We start from the raw sequence: 19,531 nt of genomic DNA on the forward strand, positions 1-19,531 counted from the left end.
GGGGAGGAGGGGCAGCGTAGGCCGAGAACAGTGAACCCAACACATGGCACACGAAAGTGGAAGGAGGGGACACCGCCAGCCGCGGACTCCCGGGCTGTCTGCAGTCAGGGACTGTGACCTGGGAGCATCCGTCCTCCCCAGGAGCAAGCCCTACCGGCAGGTGAGGAGACTCCCAGCCCAGTCCGTCAGCAAGGGCCAAAATCCCCAAGGGGCAAGGAATTATCCCCTGTGCTAGTGAGCACGGCGCTGCAGACATCGGGACACAGGACGGTGAAAAAAAAAGAACATCCCAACAGTTACCAGAAAGAGAGAGATTACTGCACAGACCCCAAATCCTAACGCAGTCTCCTTCAGAAACTACGGATTCCCCCTCTCATCAGCAAGGCCCTTCTCCAGGACTGGACTACAGTAATGTGCTTATTTAATTACCAGCAGAATTACATTTTTTACAATAACAGAAACCAAATAAATCAATACTGCCACCTGGACCAGAAAAATATTCACTCCTTTCATATACAACCCCCCCATGTGCACTGGCCCAGCATCATCCCAGCCCCAAGGGCAGGGGATCACCGGGCACCGTTCCTTGTAAGCTGTGCCCTTGCAGGCAGGCGGTGAAAGAAAGGGAACGAGCACTGCGCACATTGAACCCACAAACATGTAAAGGGAACCCTGCTGTGGAGCCCCCCCGAATCAGCACAGCTAGCAGGAGACTGCTGCAGACTGGGGTGCACTGGAAACAGGAACTTTCTACATACAGGCCAGAGAGAGACACCTTTCCAGGCTACGTTACAAATAACCGAGGTCCACATTCACACTCCAGGAGGTATCCATCTGATGGCCAAATAGGCACATTTCAGCCACTTATCCGGCTACATTAAAAAAAAGAGGGTGGCGTTCCAGGAAGGGGCCGAGATATCCGGCTAACTTAGCTGAATAGAGCACGTGTACGCGGCCTCCTGTGGCCAGATATCATGAAAAGATAAGTGGTGCTGTCATAAGGAAGCAAAACCAAGGAAATGCAAGGAGCCAGCGGCCAATCCCCTCCCCTTTTAATGCGCATCTTATTGCATCGGCCCCAGAGTCAACAAAAATGCTTTTTTGGTTTGTGCTGAACTGCATGCATGTGTTCATAAGTCACGACATAGACTCCCCCAGCACCCGCGTAAAAGAGCGCACTCGGCCTACGCTGGGCACTTTTTTTTTTTTTTTTAACTCTGATGTTTAGCCTCAAGAGTTAAAATTTCTTCTCACTGCCCGTGTAGACAAATTCAGCACGCAGTTTCTTAATGCTGGCTTCTCACACTGGCCCCTTAGCGCTGTGCCCTGGCGCTCCCCGCAGCAAGATGGGACAAATGTCAGTTTTCTGCACATAAATCCCGATTACAGGTCCCCAGCGCCAGAAATCCTGCACCAACACTAGCGCTTCGGACTAGGAGTCAAATTACCCAGCCTCAAGAATACCCGAGTTAAACCGGAGCAGCTCTCTGACAGGCCACGCGTTTTTGTCGACGCGTGTCTATTACCCCCTTATACCGTAAGGGGTAATAGCGCCGTGAAAACTAATAGTGTTCATCATATGCCAATGGATGTTGATGAGCCTGTTAGTCAGTCACCCGGGATACTGAAAGTAAAACGCGCAGCCAAGCCGCACATTTTACTCTCAGAAATTAACACCTGCCCAAGGACAGGCGTTACGTTCTAAGCAACCCTGAAAAGTGTACAGAAAAAGCAGAAAAAAAAACTTTAAATATCATAGCGATATTAAGTCGGAGGTCCCAAAAATTTACAAAAAAAAAAAAATTCTGTCCGCTGGTCGATGGGTTCGAAAACAGACGCTCAATTTTGCCAGCGTCCGTTTTCTGAATCTGTGCCTGTCAGTGGGTTCAAAAACGGACGCCGGTAAAATTAAGCGTCAGTTGTCGGACCCGCTGACAGTTGTCACTTCCGTTAGCAAGGAGGCGCTAGGGATGCGCTATGGTCCCTAGCACCTCCTTATCAGTGTGGGCCCTCATTTAAATACAAAATTGCGCAACCAGGAGAGGCGCCTGGGCGTGCGTCAGAAGAACGGGCGCTCAACGCGGAGCGCCGGCTCTCCCGCATTTTTTTTTTAATGAATCAGCCTGTGAATTAAGGGGCAATAGTTAACACCTTCATTTGCCTGGGATCTGCATGCTAAGAGAATGCTAAGCGGGAGCCAGTTTACACGCACAGAAAAAACACCGCACACGGCGGAGGGTAAAAACGGTGCGCTCTGCCCCGAAGGCCCTAAGAAAGAACGGAAAAGCGCATGCACTACCTTACAAGGGGGGGGGGGGCAGGAGAGCCCCCCCCTCCCACTCCCCCCCATTGTGGGGTGCTTCAGGTTACAGGGCGGGGGAGCATGTTTATCAGGAACATCCTGGGGATTTCTGAGACGAGCCAGAACCCGCTCGCATTCATGTGCCAGAGAAGAGAGAGTCATTGCTTCCTTGGCACTCTTCCTTTTTTGTACGGCTCCGACAGGAAACAAAGCGTGCTTTTCACTGCCTGGCACCGCTGCGGAGTTTCCAGTTATTAATTCACTGAGGGAGGCCCCAGGCCGGATCCAGCAGGACCACGGGAAGTGATCAGGAAGCTGCCCCCTTCCCCCCCCTGCTGGGAGAAGACTCCTGCTATTACCCCCCCCCCCCCCCTGCCTTGTGATCTCTCGGCAGGGCCGCCTCACAAAAACTCACTGCGTGCTTGAGACATCAAGCGATGGCCCGTCCCTGCTCTGTATTTGGGTGGAGGGTGGAGGTTCATGCAGAGACCCCCACCCCTGTCCTTTGCTTGCTCTCACCCTTTGTAAGCAAGGATAGATGCTAGGGCTGCAATAAACAGGTAAGCTCAGGACAGGCTGGAGGGAAGCCGTAAGGGGGCTGCTGAGAGACAAGGGCTCCTGGGTACTTCTTAGCCCTACATTTGACACCAGATTTGTAAGAGAAAGCTCTTTGTATACCGCAGGCCCTTTGCTTTTCATGCAGGCAAATCTACAGAAATTCACACACACACGCGCTCTCTCTCTCTATTGAAAATACAATGGACGCCTGCTATTTACTGCTCCTGCCTAACACAGCACACCCGTTCCCCCCTCCAACGAGGTGCAGGTGCTGTGGAGCCCACACCTCCTTTAGCCCTAGTCTGGATGGCTCATTTTCTGACCTGCCTTCCCCAGGCTAGCAGAACCGAAGAGATGAGGGGGGGGACGGGGGGACTCGTCGAGGGGCAGCTTGTTGATTGCACAAAGTGGCTCAGATCCTCTCTGCAGTACAAGAGGCCCCCCTCGTGTCCCGCGATGGATCCTGTTGGCCACGTTAAGTGTCCAGCTTTCCACAGGAAAGGAGCCTGCCCGCCATTTCTGGTCCCACCGATTGCTTCAGATCGCGGGATGCTTGGGGCATTCCTGGTTGTGGGGGGGTCCTTTAACCAGGCGAGTAGGCATCCAGCACCATCCTGGAGTCAGCACCTCTGGGTGCAAGCTGGATCCCGAGAGCACCCCCCAAGTCGTCTCGGAGGAGAGCGGCCTCCTCCCACAGCTCAGTAATGCGAAACGAGGTGATCCGCCAGCAGGGGAGTCTGTCTGCATGACCCCCCTTAGCACCCCCCTGCCAGGCTTCAGCACATCACACCCCCCCCCCCCCCAAAGGGAGAACTCGTTCCATATAAAAGGGCAACCAAGGGCAGTGTGTCCAGAACCCAAAATCTGCATCCCGGCTACCAGCGAGCAGAACCCAAAGTTATTTGTGCAGCACTCTGCACACCCACCCTCCCTCCGAGATGAGACGCACACCTCCCTCCACTCCCCACAGGACTTTTCCCGACTTTGCCTGCAGATTCCAGCAGAGTGACTCATTTCTCATCTACCCCTCAGTGACCACCTCCCCCCCCTCTTTCCAGTCAAGTTTCAGCTGGTCCCAGAATCAGGAACCTACTTGGAAGGGGAGGGGTTAAGGGATCTGGCAGTTTGTGCAGATTTCTCTCATTCGGGTAGGAGCACAGTAAATGAAAGCAGAAAGATTCAGAAGGGGTCCATCCAGTCTGCCCAGCAAGTTGCCTGCAGGTTACACCCCCACTCCCCCTTAGTGCCTTCTGCTAAGGGCAGTAACCTCTGCTCCATGCAGGTTATTCCCCCACTCCCCCCCCCCCTGATGTGAGGAAATGGCACCCCATTTCTTTGTTTCCATCCTCCAGTCACTAGTCTTCCTCGGAGGCCCCTACATTCAAAGCAGTTAACCAGCTAAATAAATATTTGGGCGCGTATCTAATAAGTCAGGCAGCTGGAATTTAGTGGGATAAGTCAGGGGCAATGCGGGCTCCTAACTGGGAGGAGCTGAGGTAGCCAGCTAAGTCTGGTCGGGCCTAGGCGCTGTCCTAAAGCCAGCCAGGTATATATTCAACAGTGCGGCTGCACCAGGGGACATCCCTCCAAGGTTAGCCTGATAAGTTTATCCGTCTAACTCTGCCATCCGCACTGTGCCTGAACAGGGACCTCTCTGTGTTTATCCCACATCCGTTCGAACTCCGTGACAGTTCTTGTCTTCACTCTCTTTTCTGGGAGGCGTTTCTTGCATCCACCACCCTTTATGTGAAGAAATACTTCCCGAGGTTGATCCTACCCCCCCTTGGAGTTTCATATTACAACACCTATAGTTTTCTTTCCATTGAAAAAGGTTTAATTCTTGTGCATCATTTATACCTTTCAGGTAGTGTCTTGGCTCTCCTCCAGGGCATACATATTTAGGTTTTGAGTTTCATCTCACAAACCTTCTGGCACAGACCCCACACCATTTTGCTTGCCCTTCTCTGGACCGCCTCCATCCTGTCTCTGACCTTTTTGAGGTGCAGGCTCCAGAAGTGAACCCCGTACTCCAGGCCAGGCCCAAATAAATGACCTGCACAGGGGCCTCACCACCTCCCTTTTCCTGCTGGTTAGGCCTCCCTCTATCCCTCTGGCCGTAGCCACCGCCTTGTCACGTTTGCTTCCATACCTTCAGACTGTCTGACAACATCACCCAGAGGTCTCTCTCCTGGTCCATGCAGATCAGTCATTTACCCCCGATCACGTACAACTCCTTTGGATTACAGCACCCCAAACGCATGACTCTGCACTTCGAGCTTACTAAGATTGGACATAAATGAAAAGAACGAGAAACAAACATTCTCAATCCTGTCCTGCAGCACCCCCCCCCATCTCTACTAATGCACCTCATTCCTGCCCTGCAGCAACCCCCCCATCTCTACTAATGCACCTCATTCCTGCCCTGCAGCAACCCCCATCTCTACTAATGCACCTCATTCCTGCCCTGCAGCATCCCCCATCTCTACTAAAGCACCTCATTCCTGCCCTGCAGCATCCCCCCATCTCTACTAATGCACCTCATTCCTGCCCTGCAGCACCCCCCCCATCTCTACTAATGCACCTCATTCCTGCCCTGCAGCAACCCCCCCATCTCTACTAATGCACCTCATTCCTGCCCTGCAGCAACCCCCATCTCTACTAATGCACCTCATTCCTGCCCTGCAGCATCCCCCCCATCTCTACTAATGCACCTCATTCCTGCCCTGCAGCATCCCCCCCATCTCTACTAATGCACCTCATTCCTGCCCTGCAGCATCCCCCCCATCTCTACTAATGCACCTCATTCCTGCCCTGCAGCATCCCCCATCTCTACTAATGCACCTCATTCCTGCCCTGCAGCATCCCCCCATCTCTACTAATGCACCTCATTCCTGCCCTGCAGCATCCCCCATCTCTACTAATGCACCTCATTCCTGCCCTGCAGCATCCCCCCTCTCTACTAATGCACCTCATTCCTGCCCTGCAGCACCCCCCCATCTCTACTAATGCACCTCATTCCTGCCCTGCAGCACCCCCATCTCTACTAATGCACCTCATTCCTGCCCTGCAGCACCCCCCATCTCTACTAATGCACCTCATTCCTGCCCTGCAGCATCCCCCATCTCTACTAATGCACCTCATTCCTGCCCTGCAGCATCCCCCATCTCTACTAATGCACCTCATTCCTGCCCTGCAGCATCCCCCATCTCTACTAATGCACCTCATTCCTGCCCTGCAGCACCCCCCCCATCTCTACTAATGCACCTCATTCCTGCCCTGCAGCACCCCCCCATCTCTACTAATGCACCTCATTCCTGCCCTGCAGCACCCCCCCATCTCTACTAATGCACCTCATTCCTGCCCTGCAGCATCCCCCATCTCTACTAATGCACCTCATTCCTGCCCTGCAGCATCCCCCATCTCTACTAATGCACCTCATTCCTGCCCTGCAGCATCCCCCATCTCTACTAATGCACCTCATTCCTGCCCTGCAGCACCCCCCCATCTCTACTAATGCACCTCATTCCTGCCCTGCAGCATCCCCCCCATCTCTACTAATGCACCTCATTCCTGCCCTGCAGCATCCCCCATCTCTACTAATGCACCTCATTCCTGCCCTGCAGCACCCCCCATCTCTACTAATGCACCTCATTCCTGCCCTGCAGCACCCCCCCCATCTCTACTAATGCACCTCATTCCTGCCCTGCAGCATCCCCCATCTCTACTAATGCACCTCATTCCTGCCCTGCAGCATCCCCCATCTCTACTAATGCACCTCATTCCTGCCCTGCAGCATCCCCCATCTCTACTAATGCACCTCATTCCTGCCCTGCAGCATCCCCCCATCTCTACTAATGCACCTCATTCCTGCCCTGCAGCATCCCCCCATCTCTACTAATGCACCTCATTCCTGCCCTGCAGCATCCCCCATCTCTACTAATGCACCTCATTCCTGCCCTGCAGCACCCCCCCCATCTCTACTAATGCACCTCATTCCTGCCCTGCAGCACCCCCATCTCTACTAATGCACCTCATTCCTGCCCTGCAGCACCCCCCCATCTCTACTAATGCACCTCATTCCTGCCCTGCAGCATCCCCCATCTCTACTAATGCACCTCATTCCTGCCCTGCAGCATCCCCCATCTCTACTAATGCACCTCATTCCTGCCCTGCAGCACCCCCCCCCATCTCTACTAATGCACCTCATTCCTGCCCTGCAGCACCCCCCCATCTCTACTAATGCACCTCATTCCTGCCCTGCAGCACCCCCCCATCTCTACTAATGCACCTCATTCCTGCCCTGCAGCACCCCCCCATCTCTACTAATGCACCTCATTCCTGCCCTGCAGCATCCCCCATCTCTACTAATGCACCTCATTCCTGCCCTGCAGCATCCCCCATCTCTACTAATGCACCTCATTCCTGCCCTGCAGCATCCCCCATCTCTACTAATGCACCTCATTCCTGCCCTGCAGCACCCCCCCATCTCTACTAATGCACCTCATTCCTGCCCTGCAGCACCCCCCATCTCTACTAATGCACCTCATTCCTGCCCTGCAGCACCCCCCCATCTCTACTAATGCACCTCATTCCTGCCCTGCAGCATCCCCCATCTCTACTAATGCACCTCATTCCTGCCCTGCAGCACCCCCCCCATCTCTACTAATGCACCTCATTCCTGCCCTGCAGCATCCCCCATCTCTACTAATGCACCTCATTCCTGCCCTGCAGCATCCCCCCATCTCTACTAATGCACCTCATTCCTGCCCTGCAGCATCCCCATCTCTACTAATGCACCTCATTCCTGCCCTGCAGCACCCCCCCATCTCTACTAATGCACCTCATTCCTGCCCTGCAGCACCCTCCCCCCCCCCATGCTATTCCAATCCCGACCCCCTCGCAAACAGAGCTGCCAAATCAGGGCCACCTGGAGGGGCAGGCGACCATCTGGGGTGCCAGGCTGGCAGGGTGGGACACTGACTTGCTCGGCACCAGCGTATTACACCCCAGCCACAGCTACAGAGCTTTTCAGAGTGGCTAGAGTGCAGCTGTGTGTCCGAAGGGGTGCGTCCTCGCAGCCAGTCCGAACTTCAAGGCTACCCGCAGAGTGCCCAAGGGGCCGGTTTACCTGGTGCCGGGCCTGCTACCAATGCATTTCACTCCTACCCTGCTGCACCCCCCCCCCCCCCCCTTACTAGTCTTATCTTAATCCCTGGAAGAAACAGGGAGGGAGGGGGAGAGGAAGGACACCTTCATCTACTGCCCTTCCCCCTACATGCAGCATATGCGCTCCTGCATTACTTAGCCCCCTCCTCTGCCGCAGTTCACGCAGCTCAGCTAGGCTCGCTTTCCCTCCCCTCGCAGTTCACACTGAATTTTTCAGATAATGTGCTTCTCTCCTCCCTCTCTCCATCTTGTTCTGGTAAACGTGTCAGAAATGACACCCACACAGCACAGTGCCTGTCACGGCCGCTCGTGCTTTGCCATACACTGAACCTGTGTGCACCATCTATCCAGCCACCAGGCCCACGCATCCTTACCCTATGCCGGCACACTATCACAAAGAAAAGCCGAGCAGCCCACACACACACACACACACACCCCCCGCTCACACTGCAGAGCGCCCCACAACTACTCTGCATCCAGAGGCCCTGAACCAGGTCTGGTCTCTGCAGCCCCCCTACCCGATCAGTACAGCACACAGGAATGCAAAATCCAGGGCGGACCAAGGGGTGCCTTATGGACCCGCAGATCTCCTGCTTGGTGTCCGATCCAGTTCCCTCAGCAGCAGCGCAGAATAACCTGGCGGCACTTGTCTGCACGGAGGCAAAGCCCTCTCACTGGGTTTCCGTGATCGCATGCACACAGGCAATTAAGGAATTGTTTTAAGAAGAAATTCAGTAAATTGGGTTGCAGTCTGGGCACAATCAAACCCCTCACCAAGCATTCCCTGCTCCGAAAACAAAGACTCCCTATTTCCAGAAAATGCCTTAACAGGAAAATGGGGGTAACCTGCACGGAGCGGCAGTTACCGCCCTTAACAGAAACATGGGGATAACCTGCACGGAGTGGCAGTTACCACCCTTAACAGAAACATGGGGGTAACCGGCGCGGCAGTTACTACCCTTAACAGGAACATGGGGGTAACCTGCACGGAGCGGCAGTTACTACCATAAGCAGCTTGCTAGGCAGACTGGATGAACCATTTGGCCTTTTTCTGCCATCATTACTAAGTATTTTGATTAGAATTTATTTCTAATAAAGGGAGGGAACTTCTCAGACTGTCAAAACAGCTTTAATAACCCAGTCCATGACTAGTGCAGCCACAGAGCCTGCAGGGCAGATTCTGGTCAACGTGTGCCTTAAAGACAGACAATGATTTCATAACCATGTCTCCCTTCCACTCTCATCTCAAGTCTCAAATGTAGTGTTTGGGGCATGGTCTGGCCCCTAATCTCGAAACATCGGTTTCTGCGCTGCCTATTCATCTGTCTGTGAAATTCTTCAGCATTCATTCACGTTCCGGCCCAGGCAGAGACCCTCTTTCAGTGCCTGGCAGTGCCAGGAGTCCGATCTCAGTGCAACATCTCCGAGGTGCAGCGGCAGCAATGCTCAGCACAGCACTCAGGCCTGGAAGCAGCCGCACCAACCAAGGAGAAAAAAAAGATTCTCATTTGGGTTCATCCCAGAACCTCCAGCAAGGACACAACCAATCGTCAAACCCTGGATCAATGATCAGCAGTCAGACAAAGTCCGAGGCACCTCAACATCAGAGGTCACTCCCATATTTTAATGATTTCTAAATTAAATCATTATATGGCAAAAAATAGAAAGATGAAAGATTTCCACCTCCAAGCACCACCCTTCCCCCTCTCTTCCTAAGGCTCCCTGGAGCCAGAGAAAAAGTGCACTTTTAGCAAGACAGAGCTGGTGTGTATTTCATGTCCTCCCACACAAGCAGATTCTCTGCTACGGCTCCAGCCCCACTCAAGCAAACATCTGTCCTCATGCAGGCCGGAGCCCCCAGAAATCCCCAGCTGCTCCTCCAAGCCCTGCTGCTACCTCCGCCTCACTGCAGATAATGCACACTCTCTGTTGTGTGGGGAAGGAAGGAAGAGTTCAAACAGCAGGCACTCAGCAGATGAAAACAAGGCCTTGGATTGTTACTGCAAGCTTCCACTAACCCCGAGCCTCACCCTGAACTCTGGGAAGATCCATCTCCAGGCGGCCACTGCAGCCTGGGTCCACAGTGTCACACCCAGATCCCGCAGAGGCCAGGCGCAGAAGCCCCCCCCCCCCCCCCGTCTCTGGCCAACTCAACTCCCTGGTGCAACGCCACAAGCTCCACTCCATTTCTGACTCTCTCCTCACGGGAGGATCCTCTCTGCCACCTCTCCGTGAAGAAATATTTTCTTGAGGACTATCGCCCTGAAGCATCATATCCTGACCTCTTGTTCTAGAGCGTTCTTTCCTCTCAGTTTATGACTCTGTACCTCCCCTCCCCCCACCCCATTCACATACAAAGGAAAGGGAGTAATAACTGCGAGTCAGCAGGGCCTGCCAGGAGCGCAGCTTTTAAAAGGACATTCCCTGGTGCCCTAGAAATGCAATATTCTCCCATCCCCAGAGTGGAGGACTCCAGCCGCCGGGCTCCTCTGATGCACGGCTGCTGTTACCGCTGCATTCAGCACCAGCTGTTCCTGCTTTTAGGCCTCCAGCTGCCTAGATCTGTACACAAGCACTTCCTACTCTAAATTTAATCCTCCAGAATATAAACGTTCCTGCCAAAGCATCCCCCGTAAAAATCATTTGACTGTGGGGTAGAGAAACTGAGGTGCAACCAAGCCCAGCGGCCACAATGAACTGGGAGTGAGAATGAAAAATAGGATCCACCTCCCATGGCCTCTCCTTCAGCATCTCCCATTGGCCTTCAGCCTCTCCCCATACCCAATCCACATCTCTACTCCCCCCCCATCATTGCCATGAAGAGACATCTCAGAAAACACAGCGACCAAAACCTCTCTTTTGTTTACTGCTGCTACATCATATTACAGCGAGTCTGAAATATGTATGGATTTTAGTGTTCACAAGTGAAAGAGAGAACTGAAAAATTATTCAAAATTTTGTAGATTACTGGCACACAAGGGGTGTCACACCAATATTGCTTATTCACCCATCACTGTTACCTATGTAGACAAATTATATCAATTCCATGGTGATTTTATTTTGAACAGATAGAAACAGGAGGAGAGCAGGAAGAAAGGCCATCATGGCCTGTCCAGTCTGCCCATCCCTACCACTCCCTCAGAGATCCCCCCCCCCCCCCCCCCCCCCGTGTTTGTCCCAAGCTGTCTTGAATTCAGCCTTCACCACCTCCACCCGTTCCATGCATCCACCACCCTCTCTGTAAAGAAATAAAAAAAGTGTGCCCAAATGTCCCCCGTCACCCCCACCCCAAGAGCCCCTTGCTCCACTGAAAGTGGCTCACCTCCTGTACATGGAAACTTTTGAGATATTTGAATGTCTCTATCATATTTCCCCTCTCACCTTTCCTCTGGGGTTATGTATTCAGATCATTTAGTCTATCCCCATGTGCTTTAGAACAAAGACCACTGACCATTTTAGTAGCCACCCTCTGGACCGACTCCATCCTGTTTATATCCTTTTGAAGGTGCGGTCTCCAGAATTGTACCACAGTATTCCATGTGAGGTCTCACCCGGGACCTATACAGGGGCAATATCACCTCCCTTTTTCTGCTGACCATTCCTCTCCCTATGCAGCCAAGCATCTTTCTGGCTTTTACCGTCGCTTTATCCACCTGTTTGGCCACCTTAAGATCATCAGATATGATCACCCCCAGATCTCGCTCTTCCTTTGTGCTTAGAAGTAGTTCATCTCCAATACTGTACCTTTCCCTTGGGTTTTTGCATCCTAAATGCATTACTCTGCATTTTTTAGCATTAAATCTTAGCTGCTGGACCTCAGACCATTCCTCAAGTTTCACTATATCCCTCCTCATGTTTTCCACTCCTTTCTGTCCATCTACCCTGTGTTTTGGGGTTTTTTTTTTAATAACATCTGCAAAAATACAAAACTTTCTGGATCATCCTCCTGCAATAATCACTTACAAAAGGTTTGAAAAGAACCCATCCAAGGGCCAATTCCTGTGATACACTACTAGTAAAGTCCCTTTTCCTCGGAATAAATTCCATTTACCACTACCCTTTGTCACTCAGTCATCTTAGGATCTATACCAGGGGCCCTGTACTGTTTTAGTAGTAGTGAATTACTTTAATTTCCAGCAGATGGCTTAAACAGAAGAACATAAGAAGTTCCATACTGGGTCAGACCATGGGTCCATCGAGCCCAGCATCCTGTTTCCAACAGAGGCCAATCCAGGCTACAAGTACCTGGCAAATACCCAAACACTAAGAAGATCCCATGCTACTGATGCCAGTAATAGCAGTGGCTATTCCCTAAGTCAACCTGATTATTAGCAATTAATGGACTTCTCCTCCAAGCACTTATCCAATCCTTTTTTGAACCCAGCTACACTAACTGCACTAACCACATCCTCTGGCAACAAATTCCAGAGCTTAATTGTGCGTTGAGTGAAAAATAATTTTCTTGTTGAGACGCCAATGTTTAGCAAAGCTCATGTTATGCTAATAACTGCTGATTATATTACTGTGAAGGTCTGTGATGTAATCTGCCTAGAACCACAATAAATAACTAAGAGTATCTGGCTTTTCACTAGATATTTGATACAGTCCCTCATAAGAAAATTTAAAAAGTTATAGTCATCCCCCCCTTGCTCCCTGCATCCCTCCTGTGACATGCGAGACAACCCGAACGTCAATGACAGCACAAGGAGAGGCAGGTCACTTCAGTATCTCACGCCCCCCAACACACACAGACACACACACACACACACACACACACGCACCCTTCTCCCTACCCGCTCTGGCTTAATACTCCTTGTAGCAAGGGTAGCCCAGCTCTGCCCCTCACCTTACTGCGACAGCCAGAAGATGTCGGGGGAACCATGTGCTAGATGTACTGTAACTGTGATTTTATTTTTATCCCTATCATCATCCTGCTCTATTGCATCTTACCTTCAGCACTTGTTGGGTGGAGATGTAATTAAATATTTTAAATAAATAAACAGCAGCTCTGAATAAAAACTGAGTGCTTTCTCAGAAAGTGCCACGGAGGGAGTGGAAGTCAAAGGGACTGCCCGTTAAAGGCTCGACAGGAAAGCAAGGCCTGCAGGAGCCGCTGAAAGCCATCACCTCCGGGCAGCACGGGACACTCAGCAATATGCACAGATAAATGGCCCCTCTCACATGCAACAGAATCCCGGCAGAATATCCCGCTTGGCTTTTTTTTTTTTTTTTTTAAGTATTTAACACCATCAGAGCCTCCCACTCTGACCTCTGCAAAGTGGTGCACCCCACAGTGCCTCTCTACAGCTTCTGCCTTCTCCCCAGCTAACGGGCAGAGTCTGCGTCCTGCAGCCTGTGCATGCCCTCACACAGGCCGATCCAATACATGCGCTCAGCCCCGGTTGGACCCAGGTTTTGGATGCGCGTCCACAACCCCTAACTCCATAAGGGAATGAGCACGACCAACCCCCCTCCCCCCCCCCGCAAAACTAATACCGCTCATTACATACAAATGCATTTTCATAAGGCTATTAGCTATTCTCCCTCAATTCCAAAAAAAAAAGTGCACCCGACCCACACATTTTTACCCTCAGAAATTAACGCCTGCCCCAGAGCAGGTTAGGAAGCTCGTAAAATTGGGCGCCCGTTTTAAAAACAAGCTGACAGCCACCTCTCCCGGGCGCCCCCTACCAAGGAGGCGCTAGGAGCGCACATCTGTCCCGAGCGCCTCCCTTGGCATGCGCGACCCCTCATTTAAAATATTTAAATCGCGCGCCCAGCAGAGGTGGCTGGGATCCCAACGCTGAGCGCCCGTTTTTCTGCGTGGCTTTATTAGATCGGCCTGATAGTCTATAATTCAATGGAGCCTTCCTCCAGGCGGTCAGAGGACTCATACGGAGGAGAACTTGTCAAACCCCCGCCATCCCGAGGAAGGCGCGAGGGTTAGGAGGACGTTCAGCCTTCTCAGCGCGTCTTCTTCCCATCTATGCGCGCCCTTCAAGGTCACCAGACGCTGGCCGAGAAAAAGCTAGCAGAGCTCACCAAGAGAGACCAATACCGGATCCGTGCACGCACGCACACACACACACACACACACACAAGCACAATTTCTGGATTTCTTTTCTTCTTTGTATTATTTAATAGAAACATGGCACCCTCTGATATTTTGGGAGGGGGGGAAGAAGAGCACCCATAGGTCAATGGTCACCACAGGTGCACTGGAGTACGGTCTAAAAGCTACCTCGGAGAGGTCTCCAGAGCTGTGCTGGGCTACAACCAGAGAGACTTAGGAAACTTAAGGGCCCCTTAATACTCCTCAGACCTGGGTTACATCAACTCAGCTTCTTTCATGACCTCACTCTCCTATAACCCTGCGTACCTCATTCCTCCCACCCGCCCTGCTCCACTCTATCAGCAGCCGTCCCCCTGTACCTGTCAGTAAAGATTACAATACCCCAAACCCCAAGAGACAGAGTGAGTGAGTCGGGGTAGAGTGTAAACTACCTCAGAGCCGGCAGAGACTTCACATCCACAGAGTCGAGGCAAGAGGATTTGGTTATGCAGCCTCTCCCCCAACTTACCTTGACAGCAGCTCCGGCACAGCAGTCCCACCTGCGGCAGAGGCTAAGCACAGCAGCCCCTCTGGGTCTCTTGCTGGCAGGATTTTACCACCCTGGGTGATCACCTGGTTTACCTTAATGGTAGCACCGGCCCCTGCACATCCACACTCGACACCTCCTTTTCAGATTCACACTGAAAGCTGCTCTGAATCCGCAAGCAAGCAGCTAGCCCAGAGTTCCTCACCCAGAATAAGGCAGATTAGCAGGGGATGTTACATACCCCTTCCAGTCCTCTGTGCATTAATAATGGTTGCAGGAGGGTACAGCAAAGTGGACTGATGAGGCCTTAGAAAGGATAAATTACTTTGATGGCATGTTATAAATAACCTTTTTTTTTGTCACCGAACAGCGCAGTGTACACCAACGGCACTTTTACAAACACTAATCCCTGCCCTGGGACTATACGGCATTGTGTACACTGATAGTGCTTTCCAAATATTAATCCCCACTCTTGGACCGTAGAGCTCTGTATACACTACGGCACTTTACAAATAATAAATCGCCACTCTGTGACCTTGTATCCTGTTTATACTGATGGCACTTTATAACCAATAATTACCACACTGTGTACACTGATGGAGCTTTATAAATAATTACCACCACTCGGACAGCATTTTATAACCAAACTAATAATCACTGCTCTGTGAATGTACAGTGCTGTGTATGCTGCTAGCGCTTTATAAATAAATCACTGCTGCTCTGCATGCTGCTGCAGTAGTAAATATATTACTTGACAGCATTAACTCCTGCACCACAAGGGATGTGGCTGTGTGCACGCCATACGAGCACCCAGTTTCAACACCCGTCCTTACTGCATCCGCTCCTAAGAACAGCACTGCACGTGCGAAGCCGTGAATTTGACATAAGAAAGATACGCACAACCCATATACTATCACAGCCTCGCCCCACCCCCAAACCTGTGTACCAGCAGGATTCCCATCCCTGGGGCCCCTCCCCCATATCCTGCGTACCCTCACAGCCAGGGCTGACCTTGGCAGGGTGCAGGACTCTGGGAGAATCAACCACAGCGGGATCCTGAAATGCTAACGTGCCAGCCCCAAGCAGACAAAAAATAATGATGTCAGGGATGGGGCTAACATAGCAGCATGGGACCCTTCAAAATGCAGGAGGGTCCAGGGTGGTTGCGCCCTGCACCTCCCCTGCCCCCCCCCCCAAAAAAAAACCAAAACACAAGGGGATCCATGATCAGGACTGTACGAGGCCCCTCTCCTGTAGCCCATGTTACCACCACAGTAGGTTTTTTTTACTGTGCACTAATAGTTCATGAGCTGCTCTGCATATATTCCACATCAGAGTGGAGGAGCAGCGGGTCGTGAACCAGGGAAGTCAGAGTTCAAATCCCTTCTGAGCTTGGGCAAGTCACTTCACCCTTTCTTGTTTCAGGTGCAAACTTAGGGGCTGATGCAATAAATCGTGCACAGGTTTATACACAGCTAGACTAGCACCAGATGTAATAAGGAGATTACTGCACGCAAACAAATGCATAGCAGACTGCATCCACCACATGTAAATTCCATGCAGTTGAGGCCTTTAGGGAGGTGCAAGGTGCCCAACTCACACTTTTTAATGCAGCAAATTTAACTCCAGTCCCAGAGATGGCGTAAAATCAATTCGCGAGTCAAGGGCTCATGAAAACTAAAAAATACACTCCTTTGTGCCCTACTTAAGCATCATTATGACACTTACATTTATTGCCTGCAGTGTAGAAAAATAAATGTTTATTGGCTTGATTTAAAAAAATAAAATTCTCATGACTTCTTACGGTCATCTTGAGTAACCTCAGCAAAATCAACCAGAAGCAGCAGGATAAAAACGGACCCTCATATTGCATGCCCTTGCAATTGTGGGCGCCTGATGCATTTGAGTGCTAGGGACGCGCAATTCTCCCCTAGCGCGCCTGTTTTTACGTAGACCCTCATTTAAAGGCTGCATCAGGCGCCCAGGGGATGTGGCTGTGTGCACTCGATAGGAGCACCCGATTTCAACGCCCGTCTTACTGCATCAGCCCCTGAGATTGTGGGCCCTCTGGGGGTAGGGAAACACCTGCAGAACCTGTGCATAATCCACTTTTGAAGTGTCTGAATGTAAATTCAGTTTGCTATTTTAGAATGCAGAGCCGCATTTGTAAGCATTTTCTCACAATAGTACATCGATCTCTGTCTTTTACCCCACCTCTGAACCCTGTCCCTCGCACTATCAGTCCCAGGGAAGGCCACATTCTGTTACAGCTCTGCTTGTAGATTATTGTACATGTAATCAGACTGCCAGATCCCTCCCATGTCTTACCAGCAAGCACTGTAACAATCCAGACAGACCCCCCAAGCCAGATCTTGATTTACAAAGCCTATGGAAAAGAGAGGCCTGGTGAGCTTCGCCTTCCTGGAATCCAATGCAGGCTTAGAGCTATGGCCGCTCCATGCAGTGCCACTTTCTGCTCAATGCTTGCGGTCCCCTCCCCGTTATCCCCCGCTGACAGCAGGGCTCTACCGGTGGCCCTCCAGGCAGCTGGAGTCCATGGAGCTCCGTACAGCGCTATGTGCGGTAGGCCAAGCTCTCGGTACGGAAGGCTTTTCGCAGCTTTCTCCCGAGCCGAGAGATTTCCGTGCAGAACTGGAGCAGGAAAGCAGGGCAGACTCTGCCGGGAGCCCCGGGCTGCCCGTGAGCCCGCTGGGAAGGGAAGGAGTGGAGGGGCTGAGGGCCGCGCCTTACCTGGAGCGCTGCAGTCCGCACAGACCTCGCTCCGGTGCACCTTCCGGGACATCCTCAGGGGAGAGGAGGGCAGCACCTTCTGGGCCAGGATGGCTCCGCGGGCTGCAGCCAAGCCGGAAACCGCAGCCGCTCCTTCCTCCCGGGAGCCGATCGCGCTCCTGCGGGCTCCCCGCCCCGCCAGTCCCTGCGATCCCGGAGCCTCGCCTCTCCCGCGGGCTGCAGGAAGTCGCGCCAGGTCCGGGCCCCAGCAGCTCCAGCACCCTCCGGGCTGGGAAAAGGAAATGGCAGAGAGGAAGGGAGGGGGCGGGGGGGAGACCGCCGCCGCTTAAAGGGCCAGAGCCTCTTTGGAAATGCGACCCAAGTCACAGCGGCGGGCCCCCTGCTGCTCTTATTCCCATCTTTAAATGTCGCTTTAAAGAAATCCTGCGCTGTTTCTGGTGCCGAGGCCACACCCGCAAGGTGACGGCCGCCGCGGTTTTGATGACGATCAGCAGCGCAACACCTTGCGCTTCTTTAGTTCACATCAGAAGGAGCAGGCAAGCAGGGAAAAAAAAGAGGGCTCTGAGGTGAAACTGGCCAGTGAGGAGCTCTGCCCAAGGAGCTCACAAGAAAGACCCTCAACCTCATCGCATTTGGACATCATTCTGTTTGTCTTGGAAAACGTTTTAGGGGATATTTGTCGAACTTGTGTTTATAAACTCAACAGCTTCATCAGACATTGCTACCTCCAAGAGGCTTTCATTCTAATCAACCCTGGGACCCCACTCTTGAAATCTCAGCCATGGTCTTGCTGTCATATCTTAAAACATCTGATTTGTTTTGTTGCTTGTCTTGACTAGGTTGTACGCTTCTCCGTACAGTGCTGTGTATATCTGGTATGATTTAAAGAAATCATGTTAATGTTAATAATACTAAGGATGCTACGTTAGTGTGGGTGATATTTTCGTAGAGTCACTGTGGATGCAGGATGGGAGAGCCCATCGCGTTCCAAATCAGATAATTCCCCTTGCATCTAGGTTGGAAGTTTTGTGTGCAGGGCACGTGCAAGGGAGAAGTCTTCAGTTCCCCCTCTGCCGCAGTTCCCCCTCTGCCGCAGCCCTGTATTGTGCATTTCATCCTGGTCATACAGGTGTGTGACATGGCATGGATGCTGACGACTGAACATTACTCCAGGTAAATTACCTGCTTGTCGCCACGTTTTTAGCTGGACAGAACTTTTACCTGGCTCTGTAATGTCATCGCCCACTAAAATAAATCCTACAATGCACCTTTTTCATGGTTTCAGGGATGTGTATACAAGAGGAAACCAGGTGGTGATTTGTTTCCTGGTTTACTGAAATATTACGAAATACCCAGTTTGCAAGCTTTTAACATAACTATCTGGAAAATAAACAGTCAAAGCCTTCAGGATTAGGTATCTACTCCCAGCCTTCAGGCTTTTTAAATTCAAACTTGGACATTTGACAGTACCAAAGAAGGCCATTAGGGACAAAACCTCAAGAGTAGAGTCAGGCCGGTCTGGGCTTTGCTTTCAGGCAGCAGCAGGGTGGGAATTGCAGGGAGGGTGCTGAAGGTCATAAGAACATAAGATTTGTCATACTGAGTCAGACCAAGTGTCCATCAAGCCCAGCATCCTGTGTCCAACAGTGGCCAATCCAAGTCACAAGTACCTGGCAAGGACCCAGACATTAAATGACCTGACCCCAAGCTACTAATCCTTAATGATTAATAGCAGTTTATGGACTTCTGCTCTAGGAACTTATCCAAACCTTTTTTAAATCCAGTTACACTAACTGACGTAACCACATCCTCTGGCAATGAATTCCAGAGCTTAAGTATGCATTGAGTGAAAAATCATTTTCTCTGATTTGTTTTAAATGAGCTACTTGCTAACTTCACGGAGTGCCTCCTAGTCCTTGTATTATCTGAAAGAGAAAATAACCAATTCACATTTACCTGTTCAAATCCTTTCATCATTTTGTAGACCTCTATCATATCCCCCCTCACCTATCTCTTCTCCAAACTGAACTATCCTAACCTCTTTAGCTTTTCCTCATAGGGGAGCCGTTCCATCCCCATTATCATTTTGGTCGCCCTTCTCTGTACTTTCTCCAGTGCAACTATATCTTTTTTGAGATGTAGCAACCAAAACTGC

The 19,531-nt window shown here is 51.4% G+C and overlaps 1 protein-coding gene across 7 annotated transcripts in view; it reads right to left on the reverse strand.

Annotated features, from left to right (window-relative positions):
• GIT1 (GIT ArfGAP 1) overlaps positions 1 to 17,779 on the reverse strand; it is a 103,533-nt gene extending 85,754 nt beyond the window's left edge. For 2 of the 7 annotated variants that reach the window (XM_029611190.1, XM_029611183.1), the window contains exon 1: positions 17,377 to 17,776. In XM_029611190.1, the coding sequence (XP_029467050.1) occupies positions 17,377 to 17,428 (52 nt within the window). In that variant the 5' untranslated portion in view covers positions 17,429 to 17,776. Of the gene's footprint in view, positions 1 to 17,376 lie in introns of all 7 variants that reach the window. The other 5 variants (XM_029611189.1, XM_029611184.1, XM_029611186.1 and 2 more) reach the window with 5 other exon arrangements.
• Positions 17,780 to 19,531: the final 1,752 nt, after the last annotated feature.

The sequence above is a fragment of the Rhinatrema bivittatum genome, chromosome 8, assembly GCF_901001135.1.
Source record: "Rhinatrema bivittatum chromosome 8, aRhiBiv1.1, whole genome shotgun sequence".
Taxonomy (NCBI): domain Eukaryota; kingdom Metazoa; phylum Chordata; class Amphibia; order Gymnophiona; family Rhinatrematidae; genus Rhinatrema; species Rhinatrema bivittatum.